General features: G+C 36.6%; 1 protein-coding gene across 1 annotated transcript in view; it reads right to left on the bottom strand.

Moving 5' to 3' along the window:
- Positions 1-22,377, bottom strand: part of LOC113232661 (junctophilin-2) — a 32,014-nt gene extending 9,637 nt beyond the window's left edge. The window contains exons 1-3 of the mRNA XM_026467433.1: positions 21,981-22,377; positions 4,062-4,273; positions 741-1,006 (exon numbers count right to left, since the gene is read on the bottom strand). Of these exons, the coding sequence (XP_026323218.1) occupies positions 741-1,006; positions 4,062-4,273; positions 21,981-22,207 (705 nt within the window). The 5' untranslated portion in view covers positions 22,208-22,377. The remainder of the gene's footprint in view (positions 1-740; positions 1,007-4,061; positions 4,274-21,980) is intronic.
- Between the last annotated feature and the right edge of the window lie 1,524 nt (positions 22,378-23,901).

The following is a 23,901-nucleotide window of genomic DNA, read 5'->3' as shown; positions in this document are numbered from 1 at the left end:
GCTTAGCAACTATCGTTTTTTTATAGGCAGGATATATGAAGTCTTTTAAGATAAAGAAACGAACTTTTTATTTAGCAGAAAACAATAACAATCACTCAATGTTAAACAGTGAAATGAAAATTAAAATCACATTGATTTAAGTTTGCTTTTTTTCAGAGTTCATACAATAAGTAAGATTAAGGTTGTTGTGTTCCTATCTTGTGTTTTTAATAACATATATTTTATAATATTAAATTGGTCCATACGTTATAATCACTACTCACTAGTAGTCACAGCAATTATAAAGTAAAGCATTAACAATTACAATTTCTCCCACGGTAATTAAACTAAATAATCTAATACTTACCCTTTCTCTAACTAATTCTTCTAAGTATATGGTATGTGATACCGGCTTGTAAATAAAGTAAAAAATAAAATTAGTATATTGATCACTAGAAAACACATGGCATGCAGTAGATATGAAAATGAGGATAATTAATACCTGCACACTTTTTCGTGAGTACCACGCAAAGTTTGTTGGTTTGTATTATATCCTGAAAAATTCGGCTAGAATGTGGTAGGCAGACTCTCCGGAATTCAAAGCCATTACTTACCGCATAACTTTTTAATTATGCTTACTTTTGCGCAACAAAGTTTAAGTTCACAAGCAATTTTAATTTCATTTTGCGTGGTATTCTCGTAGTTAAGGTGTTTTGAAGGGCACGCACACTAAGCCACGGAGCGTTTTCGGGTTGACTCACAGAGAGCAGTCCTCTTTTTGTTTTTTCGACGAGGGAGCCGCGTCGGCCGGAGGGTTCGTCGGAGCTGGCCTTAAGGACGAACCCGCCGCGGGCGTCATCGATGCGGTTGTTGCGCCGCTCGGAGGGGTCCGCATCGGCCAGCGAGGACTGCGAGCCCCGGTGGTCGCGGTGCCCTCCCCGGTAGTGCGACGCCAGCCCGAATGGCGCCGACGTGCGCACGCCGTACCCGTGCCGCAATCCTCGCATCCATTGTCCTTGGTATGTTCCTGAAATTAAATTCAAAACTGACATTAAAATTTGAGTTTACGGTGATGCTTACATTTCGGGACTTATCACGTGTACCACGACTGTGGTAAAAACAAATTTTATACCTTCATATGCACTGTATTAGAAATCTTTCAGAATTTCCGTTACAGAAAAATGTAATAAAAGCCGCATTGCTATGTAAACAGCGTCTTCAGTGCACCAATAGTTACGTAGGAAGTGCTAATGTACATAGAAAGCTAATGTACATAATATACAGCTTCAACCCATACCTACATATGTCTATGTCTCATTTCTGTGTGTAAGTCTCCTCTAGGTCAGTCTATAACACTGACCCTAAGGCTAGAGTTTTGTTTTTGCCATGTTATAAAATTACGTACTTTCACAACTGCCTCAGTGGTGGCCGAACTGTTACCATCCTGGTCTGCCACGCAGAAGTCCCGGGTCAAGAGAAACATTTGCATGGCCTACATTTATTTCTCTCATGAATATTTGGGTGTAATTTGTGGTTGTCTGACCATGGCAGCCGTGACACAGAGTAGGCCTGTGTCAGAAATACAACCGATATGCGTTCCTATAAAACATTTTTTTAAACCAAATTCAGCTTTTAACGATGTTAATAAAATAGCACAGAGAGATAATTCATAATTATTGCAATTGCAATAGCTCAGCCTGACTTACGAATTCTATCTCTATCCACCTGTTCACATAAGTTATTATCGCGTGCAGTCGTTAGCTAAGCCACGTGTTTCGCACGTAGGCGAACTAATACTAGTTAAACTACCTAGGTATAAGTATTACTAAGACGGTGACGTCACTTCGTACCGCTGTATCATTGCTATAAAAATAGCCTATCTACTATTAATTTTCGTTTCGTTGTTCATTAAAGTCGTTAAGGAGTATCTAAGGCGTAACGTGATTAACAAACCGTGAAAGGGAAAGAACAAGGCAGATACTGGTGTGTTTTATCGATCCATTTCAAACATTTATGTAGATAATTAAATTGGCAGGTTAATTTATAACCTTTACACAGGCAAGTACAGAATAAGAGCAGAATAAGTTTTGTCGTATTAAACACGGCCGCATTTTAAAAGCGAAATATAATGGAAATCTAACCCAAAATACACGACTATACCCAAAGTTCATTGCGTATTGCGTCATACATATTTATACTATCTGTGATAGCGTTAGGTCAATTATATTGCCTGGGTATATTAAATGTGAGGGTATTGGTGGAGTTTTTATTTTTAACAAACGATTTCTCTTTAGAAAAATTTTTACTACGACATTTAAGTGATTTATAAGAATTTTGGGTGTATACTCGTTAGTAGAGTAGGAAAGTGTTTGATTTCTTGTAGAAAAATTAACGAGAGGTCGACGTGATTGTGTGTCGAGCTGGTGAGCGCGGCGGGCGTGCCGGAGCTATATTTATCTGGCGAGGGCCGCGGCCGCGGGGCGTGCAGCAGTGCCGCCACTGCCGACCACAGCGCTCCGCCGCACACCGCCAGACCCGCCGCACTACTCAACACAAAACTTTTCAAATTTATATCCATTCCGTACTCTACTATCAAGAACAAGACCGATCTCTTGCTCACTTATTCATAAATGTATTTTTGAGTATGGTTTGAGTATATTAAAATTCCATCTTCTCTCACTGTATACAATCTACGGCTTGTCTAATAAATTGTAATACACGTAACACTTTCAACATTTCCTTGTTTTGTTTTTATCCAACTGTAAATGATGATCGACATTATGTTGATTCATTCCACAATACTTTCGATGTGTATAAGTAGGTCATGTAAAGCGGGAGTGGGATGAATGGACGGCGTATTCCGATCTGCACTAGGGCAACGCCTCGTGAGTGTGACTTGTGCGCCACGCGCGCCGGATGAACAAAAATGACGTATGACTAACTTTTATTTGAAACAAACCAAGAAATAATAACGCATCACAATTATTTTATGATTTAGCGAATGACGAATCTTAATACGGTGGTGAGTCAACGCGCGCGGCGAGGTTTGCGTGCCGGCCTGTTCATGACAGGAGCTGATGCACGGTCACGTTTTTACGTAGACTTGCTTTCTGTTCGAGTTTCAAGGCTGAATGAATCCTAATTGGTCTCGAGACACAATGTCAGTTGGCACGATACGAAATTAAAACAAAAATAATAGAAATAATTACTCTTTAGACGAAATACTCTCGATCTAAGAGAGTTATAATTAAATTCTAGGCCCGTGGTTCCTTTTTCAACCACGCACCTAAACTTTAATGCTTTCATTCGTGACTGTGCGTGTACTTTTGTACATATAGCGTAAGTACGCCATTTATTTTTCTATAACAAACATTGCGCAAGCAAGGGTTTCCTTTCTATAGTTCACGCAACTAAAATTTAGGTCATTAGGTGAAAACGGTCTTGAGATTGAAAAAGGATTAGACCTTGATCCTTTATATAGAAATTTGAATTTGTATCAAAATTCCAATAACCATTCGTGAGAGAACTGAAATAAAACTGCTCTTGTGTAACTCTACATTGTGACAATCGCCAAGAACACTATAATAAAGATTCATAAAATGAAGACGTGTTTGCCATCAAATGGTCGACTTTATAAACTGAGATTATTGAAGCAATTGCTGCTCGTAATAAACCGAAAATATATAAACCATGTACCGAATCGGTAGCTGAATTGTAAAACAAATCGCGCATAACTACGTTATACCTCCCTCACAAATCATTATCCTGATGTTCAGAATGTGATGTTGACTTTGATTGAAATAAACAAAACGTGTTCGTTTTAAGTGTGAACCTTGAAACGCTCCGAAAACCTAGCTGAGGCATTTAAACGATTGGAAGCTCGTACTTCTTCTTGAATATAAATTTGTCTACTAAAAGTCTACTGACTAAAAACAAAAGTTTCGAAAATCCCTAGCTTTTTATAAAAATAATACTGCATTCTTTTACAGCGATTCATTGTGAGAGCGGTGTACGTGGCCATGTCGACGTATTTTCGTCTGAGTTCCAATAATTTGGCAATGGAGGGAGTTGTGGATACTGACCGCCGTCGGCGTAAGTTTCAGAGCCGTATCCGTCCTGGAGGCCGTTGGCCCAGGTGCCCTCGTACTTGGCGTTGCTTGTGGTGCTCTGGCGCACGCCATAGCGACCCTTGTAACCCTGCGTCCACTCGCCGCGGTACAGCCAGCGGTCGCGCGTCTCAACGCCCAGCCCGTGCCTCTTTCCGTTCTGCCATTGGCCCTCGTACGAACTCCCACTGTAATGACGACAACAATATCAAATCAATAAACTTTCTTAAACACGTAATGATGGTATGATATACATTCGGCGAAGATTAAACACGGCTCTACAAGTACGTGCCCAACAATCTCTATATTTTAAACCCTAGAACATTTTATAATTTACACATTTATAAGCTTCGCTTAAATTATAGTACAGTTAAAAGTACCGTTCTGATTCTGATTCTGAATTCTCGAACTGTATTTAAACTTGTTCTTATTAATAAAGTTTAACGAGGCTAAAGAAAGATGGTTATTATGTATTGGTAATTAGCGTGAGGTAAACCTTTATACATTTCATAGGCCACTAGCCGCCACTATTATAGCTTTAATACACGTGGGCTAAGGCAAAGGACACAATCTAAGCGGAAATGGCGAGGTTAACAAGTAACAAAGAGTAAAGCTATTTTTACGTGTTTTGTTAGCTGAATAAAACATTGTGTTACGTCAGTATGTAAATGTAAAGTTAGGCACTATTTACCCCAGTAAATAAGGAAGCATTCGAAATTACTTATTCAAGAACCCTTACTGATTCTACGATGTTTCAACAATTTGTACTTACCTTAATAACCTTTCACCATCAAGTCATCGATACGATGAGAAGAAGAAGAATAAGGGGAACCTTAACGTGTTTCTTGAGTGGTTTTACCTTGCGTTTTCATTTTAGAAAAATAGTCAAACGAAATAAGTATTTAATTTTTTTTATAATATCAAGTAACGGGACGAGCAAGTCGTGCGCCTGATGGTAAGTTAGACGCCTGTCCATAACAGTTGCACTACCACTCAGAGCTTTAAATCGGCCCGTCATACTGACACATAGGTTGGTTAGCCTCACGTGCCTGTAATTTTACAATGTGTAAGTATAATCTAGTTAATAAATACGTAATTAAGCCGTTCATGAATAAGGCGTTTTTTCCTGGGGGGAAATGAATGTAGACATCGATTAAGTTGTTAAGTAGATACTATATTAATATAACAAATATCACATCATCTGTAAAAGGCCCGAAAAACGTTTGTTCGAAAAAAATAAACATACCCGACGTAGATCCGAAAAAATAGGTTCACTTTCTAAATTTGGTTATTGAAGCTGAGTTTCTGTATATTTAGTAACAATAATCCACAGCTGTGTACTAAAAATGCCTGGGCATAATAAAACGGTCACTATCTGTGAAAAACCATTTAAGTACAGCAAATCATCTATATACGTATACATAATCTTCTTTTCTTTTTAGTAGCCGCACTTATATAAAAGAAAACACAAGTAAACAGGATTCACTAACGAGCATGAAAACTACCACTCTTCATGCATTTTTAATTATGAACATACTGACTTGCTCATACTGTGACGGGCGGCGCTTTATTCAGTGAAATGGAATTATCGTAGCATATAAAGGAAATATGTAGCATCTTATTAATCGACTTCAAAAAGGAGGAGGTCCTCAATTCGACAGTATTTTTTGTGTTGTTATGCGATTACTTTGTGAAACGATTTTGATGATTCTTTTTTGTTGGATAAAGAGTACCTCAGTTATTGGTCCCATTTAAATTTGAAAAAAAGATTCCACCTCTAAGGATGGCAAACTACGGGATGAATACGGTTTTGCGCACTTTCCGGTAATTGTTTTCAATAAAACTTGGCAAATAGATCTAATACCACGTACTTTCGAGGTCGTTTTTTTAATAAAAAAGTTATAATTATGGCGAACAAAGATTATGAACTATATTTTATTACCACGTATGCTTGTGATTAGCTTAGGTAATGTACTCTGCTCCACTTACGTTTACGGATCATAATAATGCACGTAGTTAGATAAAATAGAGATGTATAAGTTGTAAGTATATATCTAAGTATAAGTTCTATGAATAAGATATTGAGAACAGCGGTAGGTAATCATTAAATATTATGGCAAAGCGACGTAAAGTGGATGGTAATCCTAAAATACAGGCACATGTGTAGTAAGCATTTAAATTCTTTTCAGTTTTTATTACTTGCGGTAAGATAATGGATCGGTCTGTTCTGCGCACGAGAACAGGCGAAATAACTCGACTCTAACCTCTATTTATAACGCGCCAGTTACACCGCTCAACGCTGTAACTGAATATTACAAGTTAAACTAACATACTTCTGTTGTAAAGAGAATCGACCTTGAAACGAATGAGGGCGGGGTCGCTAAACCCGTTATTTTGGTGGAATTGTACCCTAAAATGTAAACTCACTTGTGCTACGGAATTGCGTAGGTGCTATTATGAATTGATTGGGCCTACCTACGTATTTGTGCGCTTGTCAGATAACGTCACGGGGCAGGTATCGTCTGGTGGAAGAGTAACAAATACACGTGGGCTGGTCCGCGGGGCTGTACCGCTACCAACGAGTTACAAAGCCGTGAGCGGAGGACAGCCACGTATCCCGTGAATTCCTAAGTTTTATTTCCGCTTTCTATTGAGCTAAACGTGAATATTTACAAAATATGTTTTTTTGTACACACATGTTTATAAAATTATGCATCGGGACGAATTTACGATGTAACTGCACTGGACCACCACAATCTGTCCTGAACATTGAGCGTCTGACGCATACATGTCAACGACATTATCCATTTGATCTTAGCTACGGTAAACGTGCCCTGTGTACTCGAGCTTGGTGGGACAATGGTTAACGTCACATGCGTGAATACATCGGCCACATTCGTCTTTTAAAACACCAGCAAGAAAATTGGCTCCACCACTGGAACGATTAATATCCAATAGCACTGGTCCCCCGGTTTCGACCGCTTATAACACGTGTCTATATTGCTACAAAATTGTAGTAGCAATAGAGTAGCTCCTTGTGAAAGAGTTCATCCAGGATAGTACTGCCGTCTTACGTATTTCTGCCGCCAAGTAGTAACGTGCGCATTACTGCGATTCGGTTTTGAAATTACAGGCATATGGGATTTGTCAACTTATGTATGTCTTGAGTTATTGGGCGCAGTGTCAGTGCCCTACAGAATTTTGTGATTTGAAACTCTGAGTAGCACTGCAACAGTTATGGACAGGCGTGTCAGTTACCACCAGGCGCACGACTTGTACGTCCCGTCATTTCGTATCATAAAAAAATATCCAAAAAATTAACGCACGGATGGGAGACCTAAAGTTGACAGCTACCTTTTGTAATGTGTATAAGGTACGTGTGTCGAATAATAATAATAAAAATACCGCATGCACTCAACATATACCCGCACTGGGAAACCGTGTGTCGCGGGTGCCATGGCCACACACATAGGCAACCACAAATTACACCCAAACTCATGAGAGAAATAAATTTAAGCCATACAAATAATTCTCCCAGGCTGGGAACCGAACTTGGGACCTCAGCGTGGCAGTCCGGTATGGTAACCGTTCGGCCACGGAGGCAGGTAATAGAGAATATGGCCAGCCGACTAATATGGCCACATACCAATATCTGTAAAAATGTATGCGTGCAAAATCGAACAAGCTCGTATATGTTCGGTTACAGGGTTCGCATAACAGCGACTCTCACTCCACTCCTCCCGCCTTTCACCCAGAAGTGTCAAAGTCGTAGAACGCATCACCGCTATAAATTGTCTAAGTAAGTTTTATCTAATATTTTAGTTTATATCGATTTTATTGTGTTTCATTTGTCATTTACTGCTAGTGTAGTGAAAGTAGATGACATTTCCGTGTGATTTTGTTCCAATTTTGTTTGGTTTTCAAGATGCGAATGAATGAAAAAAAAAGGCATATGTCTGATAATATGGCCAATGACTGGCCATATTTTCCTGCACCTGATGTTGGCTAAATTTACCTTTTCATTTTTGGAACCTAGCATAATGTTATTTTTAACAACTAAGGAGGGATGATATAAGTTTGAGGCTGTAGTGTATCTGTCTACTTAAATCTGAGGTAGCTCTGTAGTAAGGGATGATCCGATTTCAGTGCACTTTGATTTACGTGAAAGCGATGGTTTTTGGCTATGTTTGGTAAAAACTAGCGCAGATATTTGTGTTGACTAATAAATTGGTTTTATTTGTAGTAGGTCATGGTTCGTTACTATATTTTAATTCGTTAGGTATTGATTTAATTCATTTTCCATAAAAATACTATATAAATAATTATATCATTTTAAATTATAGGAGAGTAAATTGTTCTATGTAGTTAATTTGGCCATGGGCATACTTACGTATAGGGTGAAAAATATGGCCTCTTTCATAAGTACATTAATAAAGGATCTATTTTTATGTCGTGTTCCATTGTTATTCATAGAACCATAAAATCGAGTTAAATTATAATATTAAATTATAAAAAGAGTAATATTTTCCATACAGTAAATATGGCCATTTGATCATTCATATGATCATTCATATTTACGTACGGGTTTGGAAATATAGCCACTTTCGTTTTTTTTTAAAGTTAAAATTGCTTTTAAGTTACATGCATTTGCCATTCTTTTATACTAAAATATGAAACTTAGATAAATACTCTGTAAAAATAAATAGTAGTGATTGACCTCGCATACAAACCGACCGAAAAATACGACTTCAAACGTTAAGGTAAATTACGACTTCAAACAGTAAGGTATATTCGACTCAGGTATCTTATACAACTGTGTTAATGTTAAATAAATTTTCGTTTATCTTTTTTATGAAAACCTGTAGAGTACCTACATGCATAGCAGATGGATGATAAAAGTGGGACGAGGGATTCTAAGTCGATACTCAAAGGAACATTAATTATAACACGAAGTAAATAGCACACTTTTGTAAATATTTACTCCGTCATTTTAATTATAATTGTCAATTACGTAGTCAGCATGTTTAACTTCAGGAAGGTTAAATAAACCATCAACAGTATTTGTACATACGACAGTGAAACGACAAAATAATAATGAACATATTTTGTCTTTTTGCTGTCACTCAAAAAACAAAGTTACGCAAACGTTTTGTCTTACGAGTCTCATGTCGACTTGCACCAACAACGCTTAAATTTATAAGACACTCTTAAGACAATGTATTAAGAGTGTGTTTTGCGTTGTAAGCATTGGTATAAGATCTACTAAAGTTTAGTGCAAATGGACATGCAGACCATTGAAAAGGAGATCTCATACCATTCACCCGGAATCTCTTAAGTATGTACGTACAACATGATTAGGACAAATATTTATTATAAAAGCATATGTAGTACAGCGCCTTGACGTCCTATTAGATTTCGTATGATTGCGGATGTTTTGGAGCTTTACTGACTTGTGTAGTTATTACTGTAGTTCTAATTAAACGAGCGCCATTACTGCCATAGTCTGATCAAACATTTATCGAGGTTTACTGCGAAGAAAATGCGCGTCAGATGCGAGTCCAATGGATATAACAATTTGGCACGCCCAAGTGTGGATGCTCCTAGACTATATAAACCATTTTTCGAATAAATGTGAAAATCTGTTCTTGCTAGTCAAACAAACATGTTGTTAGTTCTGTACCTAACAAATAACCTAAATCCAATACAGCTCCCTAACTATAAATTCTGTATCCAACTATATAGTATACTATAGAATATAATAGAATACTTTGTACGAAAATATCTCACACTGAGAACGATAACGTCACTATAATAAAAACTTTTTTTTTTTTTAATTTTAACGTTATCTTTGATTTGAGAGTACGAAGTTTATAATGCAAAAAACCTCGTGTACGTTGTTTGCCTAGAATTTGCTACATGACGTAATGACGGTATGTTGTTCAAGGGGAACGGGGCATAGGAGAGAGAGAAGGCGCGATACTGACATTTTTTTGGTAGTGACATAGATCGCTGTGTTCTGAAAAAATTTACTAGTAACTCCGTGAAAGATATAGTTATTTTTTGGATAGTGTCGTTTTTCATTAAGACTAATATAGTACTGGATTACTGAACCAGAGCTACACTGGTTAGTGGATAAGCCATAGAGTAGTTTATTCTCTTATTTTCGAAGTTTAAAATTAAATTTCATGGTATAATTTGTTTTCATGAATCCTTGTTACGTTGAAGAAATGTTAATTTACATGAAAAGATTATGAGGAATAGTGATATTAAACGAAATTCTCAAAAATTTCTCTATTTTATTGTGGGAGGTGAAATTTAGTATAGTACTTCTAAATCTATGTAAGGGAACCCCTTTTATTTTAGCTGAAAACCGTATTCAAAAATCTTTTTCTTGAGTAAGAAATTGCAGTTAACACAATTTTCAGAACTTTAAATGCTCATTACATAAAATCAAAAATTTCTCAGGGTGCGATATGTCGCTCAAAGTACCTACATACATAAACTGTGATGCCAATTTAATTCCACTAGAGGGGAAAACAAATTCGTAAAGTGTAATTTTAGGCGTACGCAGAACTGATATCGATTTTAGATTTGTGATTACTGGCAATTGTACAGGTGGTTTAATTAGTTAATTGGGGAACCCACAACAAAAAAAGCCAAGTAGTCGTGTTTTATTTGTTACTTTCCAATATTTTGACTTTTCCGACTTCAAAAAAGGAGGTTCTGATCTGTAATTAATATTACACATTTTTTGTGTAGCTTACGCAATTACGCCGACATTTCTGAACCGATTTCGATAAATCTATGTTTGTTGGAAAGAAATGAAGAAACCTTTAAGGGTGGCAAAAAGGGTTTATTGGATTTGACCCAGTTTCCGTTAACCAATTTCAATAAAACTTGTCAAATAGATGTAATTCCACAAACTTTTCAGGTCGGTTTTTTTTTGGATAATGCGATATCATTGATGTCTTTTGTTCTGTGACGTACAAAGATCCTTTGGTCTGAAAACTTTATGGTAAGTTGGGTTTTCCTATATCTATGGTCGAGACAGTATTATCGATTATTTCTGATGTAGCTAGGCACAGGTGTCTTTTATTTCTACACGCAAAATTGGCGCTACGACGTTAAGTTTCGGAAACCGCCACATTATACCATGTCAATGTCATTTGTTTGTTAAAAGACGCCTAGGACTTTAGGGTTTTAACAATTACCTAGTTTCAAGTTATGGAATTCCCTGTACTTTGAGTAACAAAGCAACGTAACTAATTCCGGGGCACTACCAAGAACATCAGAATCAATTGAGAAAGTTAATTTCCTAAATTAGTCCTTGCGGGAATCGAGCCCAGGACCTCAACAACCAGCGTCCATAGTATAAACCATTGGGCTACCGAGGTCATCAGGGTTATGGATAAAAAAATCTAAACAAATAAATGTCAAGTAACAAACAAAATTTGACTAATGAAGTACACTTTTTAATGACACACAGACTACATATGACAATTTCGAGGAATAATATAAAAATATAATATAATATGCTATTTGAAAGTTTAAAGTACAAAATTTCGTCGCGAGTCGTACCCTGGGGCATTGTGCCTAGAAGGTTGGCAACATTTCCCCTTTGAATTGCTAAACTTATTCTTTGGCGCAAATAACTGACAACCTTGTGGTCACCGGAGGTTTCTACGAGGCGATCTGACAGCTCGTTCGCTAGAAGTTTCGCCTGCGGTCTCCAGAGATCCAGGGTTTTAATCGTAAAAGGCACAAAGTTGTAACACGAGCAAGGTTGGCGTATTGGAGCCTTTTACGGTTCCCTGCCTCTCTGGCGACAGAGCCTGCGCCGCCTACGCTTGCAAGGATATGTGAGAAATATGAGAAACTACTTAACGACGACGATCGTTAGTAAAAAATTATTATGATTATGTCAACAAAAGTTCTCAAAGTTAGGTTAGTTACTATATTAATTTCTATGTCATTGCTGTATTTCTTATAATTCGTGACCCATAATACGCAATATGCAAAGGATTAGGTACATTACACGCTACTAAAGCACTGCAATAAGTATTCAAATACTTTCAACAGATACTTTCAAAGATATTCATCATCATCATAACATCAGAAGTGTTGAAACAAATTTCGTTGAAAATTCTCAAATTTTAAGAAATTGTATTGCTGGTTTCTATGACAAACTGCGAGAGGCCTTACAAACAATTTGTAATTAAAAGAACCAGGTAAAAGTTTTCGAATCCTTAGAAAGATTTCAAAATAACTTCCTGCTGCAAAATATTGCTTAAGTGTGTTTAAGCAATCAGAGATTTAGTTGGTTTCCTTGAATCGGTAATACAGAAGCTCGGCACATAACGATTGTTTCGCGAAAAGGCTGCATGTAAAATTTATATTGTACCTACATATAAATCGGATTAAAAAGTAAAATGCAGTGTACTTTGGGCACGAGTTCCTGCAATATACGAAACATGCATTTACGGATGTTACGTTTAATTTTACAGTAGGTGCTATTTTCTAGAGCCTAAGTTCGTAAGAGCAATCGAGTTTCTTGTTCAACAGTTCGCGCTATAGTAAGTTCCAAAGCTCTATGCTTAGTGATGACAATAGCAATAATAAAAATAAAAATGGTTCGCTTTCAGTTACACGTGTGGATGCAATGAGTTTGGTTTATTGGAAAAATGTGAGTGACAGTGGTAACGCCACAAGAAATCGAAATAAGAGTGGTCGTTGACAACGAAAGAGGGTAGACGTTTAAGTATAGGTCCTTGGGGTAGACTGATATGTCTGTTTTTAAAGCGTGCCAAACTGTGACCACAGAGCGTATAATCGTTCCAAAATATCGGAAAAATAAAAAGAAATATTAGCCAGTATAATTTATAGATTCTAGTATTCTGCTTTCTTCTGCAATCGACTGCACTCGAATGATATCTTATTAAGTTATTACAGAGCCCTTATAAGTTGTTTTATTCTTGCATGTATTACTTACGGTTGACTGATTATCTCAAGGCCTTATCGAGTTACAGATACAGCCCAGTGTTACTTACCTTACTGCAATGCGTTAAGAATGAAGTTTGTCAATAAGTTTCACGCTTGGTTCGTTTTTCACTGTACTTGTAAAACTGTATAGGTAAGTATTAGTAACTCTAAACTAACATCTGCTGTAATATTGTACATAATATATACTATATGTGTATATAGTTTTATATAGCTCCTTACATACATTTTACTTGAAGCATATTCCGTGGAACCCATCGTACCACTAAGCAAACAACTGGTATTGTGGTGGGTATTTTTTAAGTCTCTAAACCGCACCGGATCGTAGTGTGATAATAGTGATGTAACCATGAGTAAAACGATGCCTTTATAAAATAAAGTTTTATTATTTTTTAAACCATAAACTTAAGTAACTTAGGATTCTTTCAATATATTTTTATAGTCTAATACTTAACAGTTAAAAAATAGACCAATAGGGAGATTAGCAAATGACAACGACCTTAATGTGTGTTGGTGAGCATAGACATACAAAGAGGGAATATTGCTAGCGTTTTGGGTGTACCTAATACTGCTGCTTAATTTCATCGGCTCCTATTATTTAAATTTTTAACATGCGTTACCGTGCGTCCTTTGTGAAAAAACTATTTACATTTAATAATGAAATCCATCTATTTGCAATATATATATATCTACTGCTGTTACTTTAGATCGTGATGAACGCACTCTTGGTTAAAAAGCCAAATCTGTAATATGAGAGCATTTCAGAAGAGAGGTTGTGCGGACCAGTTTTGAAGGATGAGGGTGAAGATGAAATTACAGCCACATGGTACATTCAACTTATGTCTGGGTGACGGGCGCAGTGGTAGTGCCTCTCAGATTTTGAGACTTAAAGCTCTTAGGGACAAACCTGGCTTATATCAGTCACAATGACATTCAGTGTCGTATTCTAGAACTATACTCAATGCTGAAGTCAGGATTTGAGTAAGGTTTAAAGCACTCGAAATCATACTCAAGTCCCTGCCATTAGGGTCGTTTTTCCAGTGCTTGAAATCATACTCAGATCCTGACTTGAGCATTGAGTAGAGTTCTGGAATACGACCCTGAATGTCATTGTGACTGATATAAGCCAGGCGTGTCCCTTACCACTGGACTGAAGACTTGGCGTAAGCTTAAGATAATTTTTCATGGTGTAAAAGATTGGTGCCAGATTCCAGCTGTACTCATCTAGTAATCTAGAATACAGATTGTTTTTAATGAAGTGCGCTTGAATTCTTATCAAATCATATGAGATGATAGAAACAAGATTTTTTTAACATATAATAGACACTTGGCCACAATCTCACCTGATGTTAAGCGATGATGTGACTGACGATTGTACTTTTTGGGAAACACAGATGCCGGTAGAGTATTCCATTCCTTTGCCGCACGCATCAGAAAGAATGGAGCAAAGCGCTTAGCGCGAATAGGTGGTATATCAACGACATAAGGATGGAGTGTTCCGGACCTTCTAGTCGACAGAAGGAGGAACGGTGAGGGTGAAACTAAATTTAAAAGTTCCTGCGCACACTCCCCGAAGTGTATCCGAAAGAAAATCTAGTACTAGGATTAGTTAAAACAAGCTCTAACCTAAGTATAATCTCGATTCTAAGTTAATACAGTAAAAATAACAGTGACGCAATTTTGTCATTGCACGCTCCCTCGTGTCGCTATATTTATTAAAGTAGGTAGGTAATGGTACTCAACACACCTAAAAGCACTAACGACTGATTTTACTTTAAAATAAAAGGCCTCATGTATACCAATCCACTATACTTAAGTTCCTGCAAATAGCAAGTTCACAGGTACCGTTAATTTAAATGTGAGCAAGGAGTGTTGAAATAATTGTAATCGCCCAACCGACACGACAGACCCGTTATCAGCACAAGTATTTCATTATCGTGTACACTAATGTATATACAATATGGATAGGTAATTCCACCAAATATACTTAATGGATAGTGAGTATCTTCTATGGCTTTCAACAAAGGAAAACATCCCTGTTGTTGTCAGTATTATTGTGAGCATCCAATTACACTTTTCGTTTCTGGAAATACGATGTTTTGAGTTTCCGGAGATATTTCCCGCACAAAGATGAAAAGAAACGTTGCAATTGTGAATTTGAAAAAAAATATATTGATCGCCGTAGAGCGTATTATAGTGACCATAGATTTAGTACATAGGTACCCACACTAAATCTATGATGGTGAGAGGGAATAGGTATTTGACACTTTATCAATTAGCTTTAATATTTATTTCTAGTCGATATGAAATAAAATTACTAAGAAAATCCATTATAATCTAATTTTTCAAAACATACCTAAGTGGTTAGTTACCACATGAACAATGAATGAATCAATTAAAGTTATTAAATAACACGATGTTTTATTACCGTGATATTCAACTTTTTTTTTGTGAAATTACTCCACTAGTTCATCACAAACTAGTGGAGTAATTTCATTATTCTAGTAAAATAGAGTTCCTTGTGAAAGAATTGGTCTGGGGTAGTACTGCCACCATACCTATTTTTATTTATTTTTTTATAAAATATAAGTGCGCATTTGACCTCCATCTCAACCGATGGAAAGTAACGATGAGGTCGACGATGGAGCATGCACACCTAAATAATGCCTATTCACTCTCGCCTTGAAAAGGCTCAAATTATAACGTCCAGGGAACAAGTCTGCAGGCAGGGATTTTCACTCCATAGCCTTTCGCCATATAAATGTGGAAGCGTATCGCTTCGTGCGAATCTTTGGAATATCCACAACCCTAGCCTATGCCTATTCCTCCAGTGATGGAAAGGGGTAGGTGGAATTAAATCGTGTAATTTCATCGCACACTCTCCGTGATATGTCCTGTAAAATACCGATAAGCAGGCAACTTTACGGCGGTGTTCAAGGTTCTGCAGCTTCGCCTCCACTATTCCTGCCACCAAGCAGTGTTAGTATTACTGAATTCCGATTTGGTAGGGTAAATGTGCTGGTGGCACTAGGACTTGATGACTTATGTCTCAGGGTGACGGGCGCAGTAGCAGTTCCCCTAAGGTCATTGCGATTTAAAGCTTCGAGTGGCACTGAAACTATTATGGACAGGCGTGTCGCTTACCACCAGGAGCACGACGTGTTCGTCCCATCACTTGGTATTATAAAAAAATATCATAAAAAAAATACAGAATATCAGATTGTGCGAATAAAATGGATATAGATTTCAACTTTTGTGGTAATTAATTAAGCGCTTATCACAGGTTACAAGTGTCTTACCATGACACAATATTTTTCATTCTCAAGATATTTCATAACGGTTTCATAGCTTTATGGATAGACACATCTGTCTAGAGTAGCTTTCAATGTCCACGACTACTCTTATCTCAATTTCTTGCGGTTTTACTATGGCGAGAGAGGGTGTTAACAAAATAAATAATGATGTAAAGCTATTTTTTAGTTATTTTGTAAAATTAAAATAAGGTGTTTAATTAATAACTATTGTAACTATAGTGAAAAAATAGGGTGGTTTGCATCAATATTAGATATAACTGGTTGAAGACTGTTCTGAACTCTGAAGACTGACCTCTGTCAACCGTGACCATGAGACCTGTAAAGGGCCCGAAACATCGGTTTGTTTGAAGAAACAAATATATTTAAATCCGGAAAAATAGTTTCATTTCCTATGTATAACAATCGCGAAAACCTAAGAACTCGAGATGTAAAGCTAGTTAATCAAATATTTATTATTGGCTAAACCTTAGAGGATCGAAAAAAGAAATATACCCACATGCAATCATACGTCAAAGTGCTTTTGTGTTAAGAAAGTTATAAAAATAATACGAACTACAATGAAACTTTGTATGTGCGAAATTTTATAACTGCTATTTAAGCATAAAAAAAATTGTCGATTTTCTATGTACAATATTTATTGTACCAAGTGATTGAACGAACAAGTCTTTTTTTCCATCCTCTATACGAGTCGTGCGCCTGGTTGTTTGTCGTTTTTTTTTCACTCAAGGAAAAGGCTAAGGTCAGAAACCACACAGCTAAGTCTTGATAAATTTTCCTTCTTTTTATTTTTATAGGTTTAAATAAGGTTTTTTTTTCTTTTTTTATTTATTAAGGCTTTGGCAAAGCCATCAGCCTCAACATGAAGTTTAATTATGTTTCTGTAAATATGGCCGCCACAAAGAGGATAGGCAATTTGAGGCAGCGTGCTTGGATTGACTCGGGATTCCTTAAAACGGGCCGATACGGGTATTTTAGTTCGAGATTCGTATAATTTCGCGTTTTAATCTTCGATTAAGGTACAATAGCACTATCCTATTCCACTTTAAACTAGATTTCACAAAATAATTGAAAGTCAAAATAAAAACGACACTTTTCCCTCCAAAAGGTCCAGAGCGAATCATAAGGTTTTTTATATCTATCAAAAATCACCATAAACTAAACACGGGAAAAAAAACAATGAAGTGTCGTCGCCAAAACTCACACATTCTTAATTTGAAACACAATGAAATCTTAATAATGATTTGGTCGTAGTTTCAAATTTTAAAAGAAGTAACAAATCTTGTAATGGAATACAAGAAAGAGATTACTTTCATTCGTGGCTGTATGGCGCATTAGTGCCTTTGCCTTTTCCAATGGAAAAAAACAAGTAACAAATTCTGAACTGTCGTTCAGAAAGTTCTCCAAAAAGAAGCGACGACCATATTTCAGCGGTGTAAGGTTTACTTTCGTTTCTTCTAGTCAGTTACCTTTTGGTAACTTGCATAGGCTCATCATTTCGTTAGTTAATTTAAGATTACAACAACACGACGTTAATTACGTTTTAAGTTTTAGGTAACGCACTCTTCACATAATATTGGTATAACCATTTGGTGTGTGGTATAACCAAATTTTTATAACTCCGGTATTTGTGCACCGATTTTCATAATTCTTTTTTTTGTTGGAAAGAGGTCCATAGTATAATACCTCTATAGTGGTCCCATTTAATTTTGAAGAAAATGATCCACCTCTAAGAATGGCTGTTCACGCATGAAGATTCATTTTTATAAACAGCGCCTAAATTTTATTATAAGAAGCAATTATTTTAATGGTTGATATTGCTATTGTCTAATTCAAGGCGTTTTTCTCTCTCAATATATTTTGAGTAGTGAGAACCGATTTTTATTATCTCCTGTGTCTAGTTCCGTATAGTGGCGAACTAGGGGATGAATCCGAGTTTGCGCACTTTACGGTAACTGATTTCAAAAAAACTTGGCAAATAGATGTAATTCCACGTAATTTTGTGGTGGGTTTTTTTTTTGTAGTACTGTGTACTGAGATTATAATATTATAAGTACGTATTATAATAACTTTATGTGTCTATTACGTTATCACGCCTATATTGGTATAGATATATTTAATTTAGTAGCAGTAGAGCTCCTAGTGATAGAGTTTGTCCAGGGTAGTACCTGGTAGTATTGCCACCTTACCTATTTCTGCCGCCAAGCAGTAATGTCAGCATTACAGTGTTCCGGTTTTGAAGGGTACAGATGGGACTTATCAACTTATTTCTCAGGGTGACGGGCGCAGTGGTAGTGCCCCTCAGATCTTTGCGATTTAAAGCTCTGAGTGGCACTGTAACTGTTATGGACAGGCGTGTAGCTTACTATCAGGCGCACGACTTGTTCGTCCCGTCACTTGATGTTATAAAATAAAAGATAGATGGTACCTAGAAAGACATGTGCTACTTTTTGTCACCAAAATAAATCTTAAACAGGGTGAAATAAGGGATGCAAGTTTGTATGGAGATCCAATCATTTGTCATGTCCTAAGGGTTCTAAAAATTCATATTTATGCCCTTTGTAAGAAATAAACAATTGTTTAATAATGTACTAAATTAAAAATATTGCCTTTTTTCTCATTCGTTGAACTGTTTTGATACGTATTTTTTTATTAAATTCTTTAAATTCAGCTCTTTATTGAATTTACCATAATATTACACAGGATGGAAAAGACTTATAGTTAAATTAACAGCGCATTATGTAGGGCACTGCAAATTATAAAAAGAAGGAGGATTAACTCTTTACAATATTATTTTGAAATTTAAGAATGTTGCTTTTTCCTATATTTACATAAGTTCATATTTGTACAATTGCAAATTAAAGAAAGAATAATATAAAAAAATCATTAAAAAATTATGATTGATCGAATCAGAATATAGCAATATGGCATTTATTAGGTTTTTTTTATTTAGTAATATTTATTTACATTTTCACATAGATTTTGATCAAAATTAGTAGGCTAGACAGCAGGCTACACGAAGTAATCATTCTACGTAGAAAAAGTCGCGGAGTCTTGCTAGTTTAGTATTGAAATACATGAGAAATACATAGGTATTTCTCATGTATTTGTAGGTTACAGCATGTGTAGGTTGTAGGTTACAGTAATTCATTACAAAATATATGCTACATTAGTAATATTTTTTCGAGAGTTGGCGCACCGAGGGGAGGCTTATTTCCAGCAGTGGACGCGTGTAAGCTGTTATAAGGATGATGATACAGTAATAAACTTGTATATATGTACCTACTAGCTGGTGCCCGCGACTTCGTCTACGTAGAATCTTCGAATAGGCTACTGGACTGGACTATACTATTTTTCATAGTTTTATTAGTTCTACATACAAACTGCCATCCGCTATTTCGCCCTATTAAGATTTATTTTTGTGACAAAAAGTCATCAAAATTGGTTCAGCGGTTTAAATGTAACAAAAAGAGTTACTTTCGCATTTATAATATTAGTCTGAATGTTGAAGTAACTCTAATTAAAACATTCAATGCACTGTTAATAATAATATAATAATAATAATATATCTTTATTCACAAACACACCTTAGCCTTATACATAGTACAGAGAAGAAATTTATTGATTAGTAATGTAGACAAAATAAAATAAAACAAACAGGTAGAAAATGCGTAACACATCTAAGGACTCTGGTTCCTAAACTAGACAAATGTCTGTGTCTTAGGAGATAGTGTTCAATTAGGTTAGGTTAGTGTTCAATACTTATACTCCAGTTACAGTAGTTTTAAATTTTTATGCACTATAAAATATAATAACTTGTAAAGTACTGTAGTTCAGGCACTACTCTATAAGTAGACATACTGGCTGAATGAATATAGATTTGTGTTTATGATTTTGATGATGAATTGTGATTTAGAACGTATTTAAAAAAATAGGATAGATTGCCGCCCTTAGAGGTAGAATATTTTCTTCAAATTTAAATGGGACCACTATTGAAGTACCCCCTTTCCAACAAAAAAATAATCATTAAAATGGGTTCACAAATTCCGGAGTTATCGCCTAACATACATACAAAAAAAACATACAGTCGATTGAAAACCTCCTCCTTTTATGAAGTCGGTTAAAAAATGTAACAAGTATCATGTCCGTCAGATGTTAGAGTTGAGATCAGGGTAGAATGGCTGGAGCAATGACCTGAAAAAAGTGGGTTGCATTGAGAAGCTGGCTCGCCGTGATAACCGGAAGGCCTGGCACTCCAACGCATTCTGTCAGCCATTTATCGAGTGCTTATTATTTTATTCTTTTCTTTCCACAAGAACATTTTATGCCCGTTGTTTGCTAGCTCCTTTTTTCCATGAAATAAATTTTTTATAGTGATATTTCAACGTGACCACGGTCAGTGAAACGTCAGGTTAAGAGGTAGGTGTGCAAAATGCCTATTAAATTGTTTAATCGAGTATATTCCCGTTTGGAAATGTTAGTATATTGCAACGCGAAAGTTTAAAAGTTTGTACAATTTTATCTTTAATGTTGGAAAGTTAAAGAATACTCCGTGCCCTCGAAATTTGACTACAATATGCCATCATATTGTGTCACAGCGATCCCTTTCATTTTTTTTGTTGTTGAAAGTGAATTATATTATATATATAAATCTATATATATATAAATATATATAATAAATAATAAATTTTATCACGTATTTCAAAATTTAATCAATACTGCAGTAATTAATAGTACCTAGGTTTTGGATGTTAAAGGGATGATACCTACATCAATCTACAAAATATCTTTACAATCCAGCACCTACAAATTAGTGGTAAAATTCAGCAAATCGATGTCCACCAATCTTCTAAATTTGATAGGTTACACTATTTACCAAGTATGTACTCTACCGTGGCGAACCCTTTTGACCCAGATTCCCCGCGACAATCTTTCCTAATGTCATCCTTAGATGACATTGAAACTCGCTCACTCATATAGGATTATTTGTTTTCTATGAGAATGTTAGTATAAGAATTTTATGAAAAATTGCTTATTCACATTTTAAAATACCTTCAGTTTTGTTATTTTATCGAACCGAGGTATGTACCTAGTTATGTATATGTATATCAACATTATAGGACGGCAAAAGATAGATTTAATATAGCTGCTAGCTAGCCCCATATCTAATCACTTTACTTAAATAGTGACAAAATTTATAATTTGTAGTTTTTCCATGACTGCAATAGGTACCTACATAAAAATAACTATAAACAAATGCAACTCATTGTTACAGACAATCACCAACGCGCAGAAAATGACTGCTGGCATCGCTATTGATACATTAATGGATGTGGACATGGAGTTTCGTGTTGAACATGCATTGAGTCTGTTATCACGTGTTATGCGTTATCAGTGTTATAGTTAAGCACAGATCGATATAAGTTAGTTTGCTGCGATTGAGCCATGAGGCACTTTCACCGCTGTTACACGCGTTTTCTAGCGAAACACCGAACTCAATTATTAATAGCAGCCTATTTTTGGAGCGGCTTCGGACGCGGATTCGCGCTCGGGCATGTGCGAGGCCCGGGCGAAGTCACTATCTCACCTGGGCCAGGTGTAGACGCCGGAAACTTCGAATCCAAAATGCCAGGATCCGGCGTAGGCCCCTTGACCCTTGGGTCCGGTGCACACACCATGACCGTGGGCCTTGCCGTCCTCCCAGCCGCCACAATAAGTACCACCATCATCAAAGTCGAAACGGCCACCGTTGAGGCCGCGCTGCGGGGGGTTTCCGCTAGCGGCGTGCGCGGCGTCGAGCTCGCTCGGCTGCATCACGCGAAACCGTGGTGCCGCGGAGGGGAGGGCCTCCCGCGCGCGCCCTCCACCGAGCTCGTGGTATAAATAAACATCAGCTGGGCATGTCGCGCCGCGGCGCGCCGCCGAGTGAACACCACTCTGGTCCTGCGCGAGGAGTACTGCGCTGCCGGCCGCCGCCGCCCGCCCGCCCTCCGCGCCGCCCGCCCTGCGCACTGCGCGCTGCCACCGCCGCCGCCGCCCGACGTGCTACCGCCACCTGCCGCGGCGAGCCAACTCGCCTCACACATTTCCATTGGTTGACACACACGAAACGATCCGTACGAAAAACAACTTTAACATACAACCTAACTAATATACAATTTTTATTTGAGCGTGAGATCTTAAACTGGAAGAAATCATTATAAATGTAACAACTTACAAAGATCTTGGAAGTTCTAGGTAGTTAGGTAGGTAGGTAGGTAGGTCCACGTCGTTAGTCGTTGGTAGGTATCAAACTACTTCCGGAACATTTATGGGGTGAGTAACCATTACGAGCTGTGTTACTTTGTGTTTACCTTACTGTACACGATGTAATACAACATTTCGTGTAATTTATTTTAATATGAGACGTCTCGCACTAGGCTCTAATAAGCTACAATCTGTATACTGAGTGTGGATATGCGTGTTACATGACGTGTAATAAAAGGAAAGAACATATTTCATCTGGCAGTCGCACTCATTATTGAAAACAGCTGTAAAGTATTTAAAAAAAATTAATAAAGTATTTGATTTTCGTATGAACAGCCGATTAAGCCCTGGATTAACCCATAAAGGATGGGAAAAAAAGGATTAACCACATTATTATTTTTATTTATTTATTTATTTATAAAGCATTGGCTTCAGAACCATCAGCTTAATGTCAACAAATAATCAAGAAACGCACAACGTAACATATATAAACTAAAAAGTAGTTCGTGTAAAAAATTTTACTATTAAGACTCGCCATTTGTTTTTTCAAAATGGATTAATCACAATTTTTTTGTTTTCCTAAATATTTATATTCTCTGTGTGCTAAATAGACAACGAAGACAATTATATTTGTAAATCTTGTGTACACAAGGTGTACATATAATTATGTAGAGTCAAAAGAAGACCAAAGCAAGTCAACCTTGACAGGAAGAGTCCAAAGTTCAGCTTGACATACTCTTGATTGTACCTACCTACCTACAAATATAAATATAATAATAATAAATAGTTTTAGCGCTCGCGCGATGACGTCTTATCACATGAAAGTAGTAGGTAATACTGTGGTAGCAGGTACCTAAGACATTATCGAACAAATAAATAAATTATTATAATTAAAAATATTAAGATATTCTAACGAGACCCAACCCGTTTAGGATTAAACCTGTAACTAGTATGATTGATAAAATTAAATCACATTGTTGTCGCGGTAAAATATAACGGAAAAATACAAGTAGTTGTAACAAAAAACTCGACTACGCTATGGAAAGAACCCTTTCCTTCCTTCCTTTGTTTTTACGTAATAAAGATTTTATATATAATATCATATTGAGCAAGTCTTTATGAAGCGTCATTTAATACCTATACTAAAATGCAAATACACAAATATGTAGTTTTATTTGAATTTTGTTTGACATAAACCAGTTTGCAGGTAAACCAGATTTTTCAAGCAAAGTGAACAGGCTAGAGTTTATTTGAAGACATTA

The sequence above is a fragment of the Hyposmocoma kahamanoa genome, unplaced genomic scaffold (assembly GCF_003589595.1).
Source record: "Hyposmocoma kahamanoa isolate Upper Pololo Valley unplaced genomic scaffold, ASM358959v1 102, whole genome shotgun sequence".
NCBI classification, from domain to species: Eukaryota; Metazoa; Arthropoda; class Insecta; order Lepidoptera; family Cosmopterigidae; genus Hyposmocoma; species Hyposmocoma kahamanoa.
Note: the sequence above shows the minus strand (reverse complement) of the source record. Positions and strands in the feature narration are given on the sequence as shown.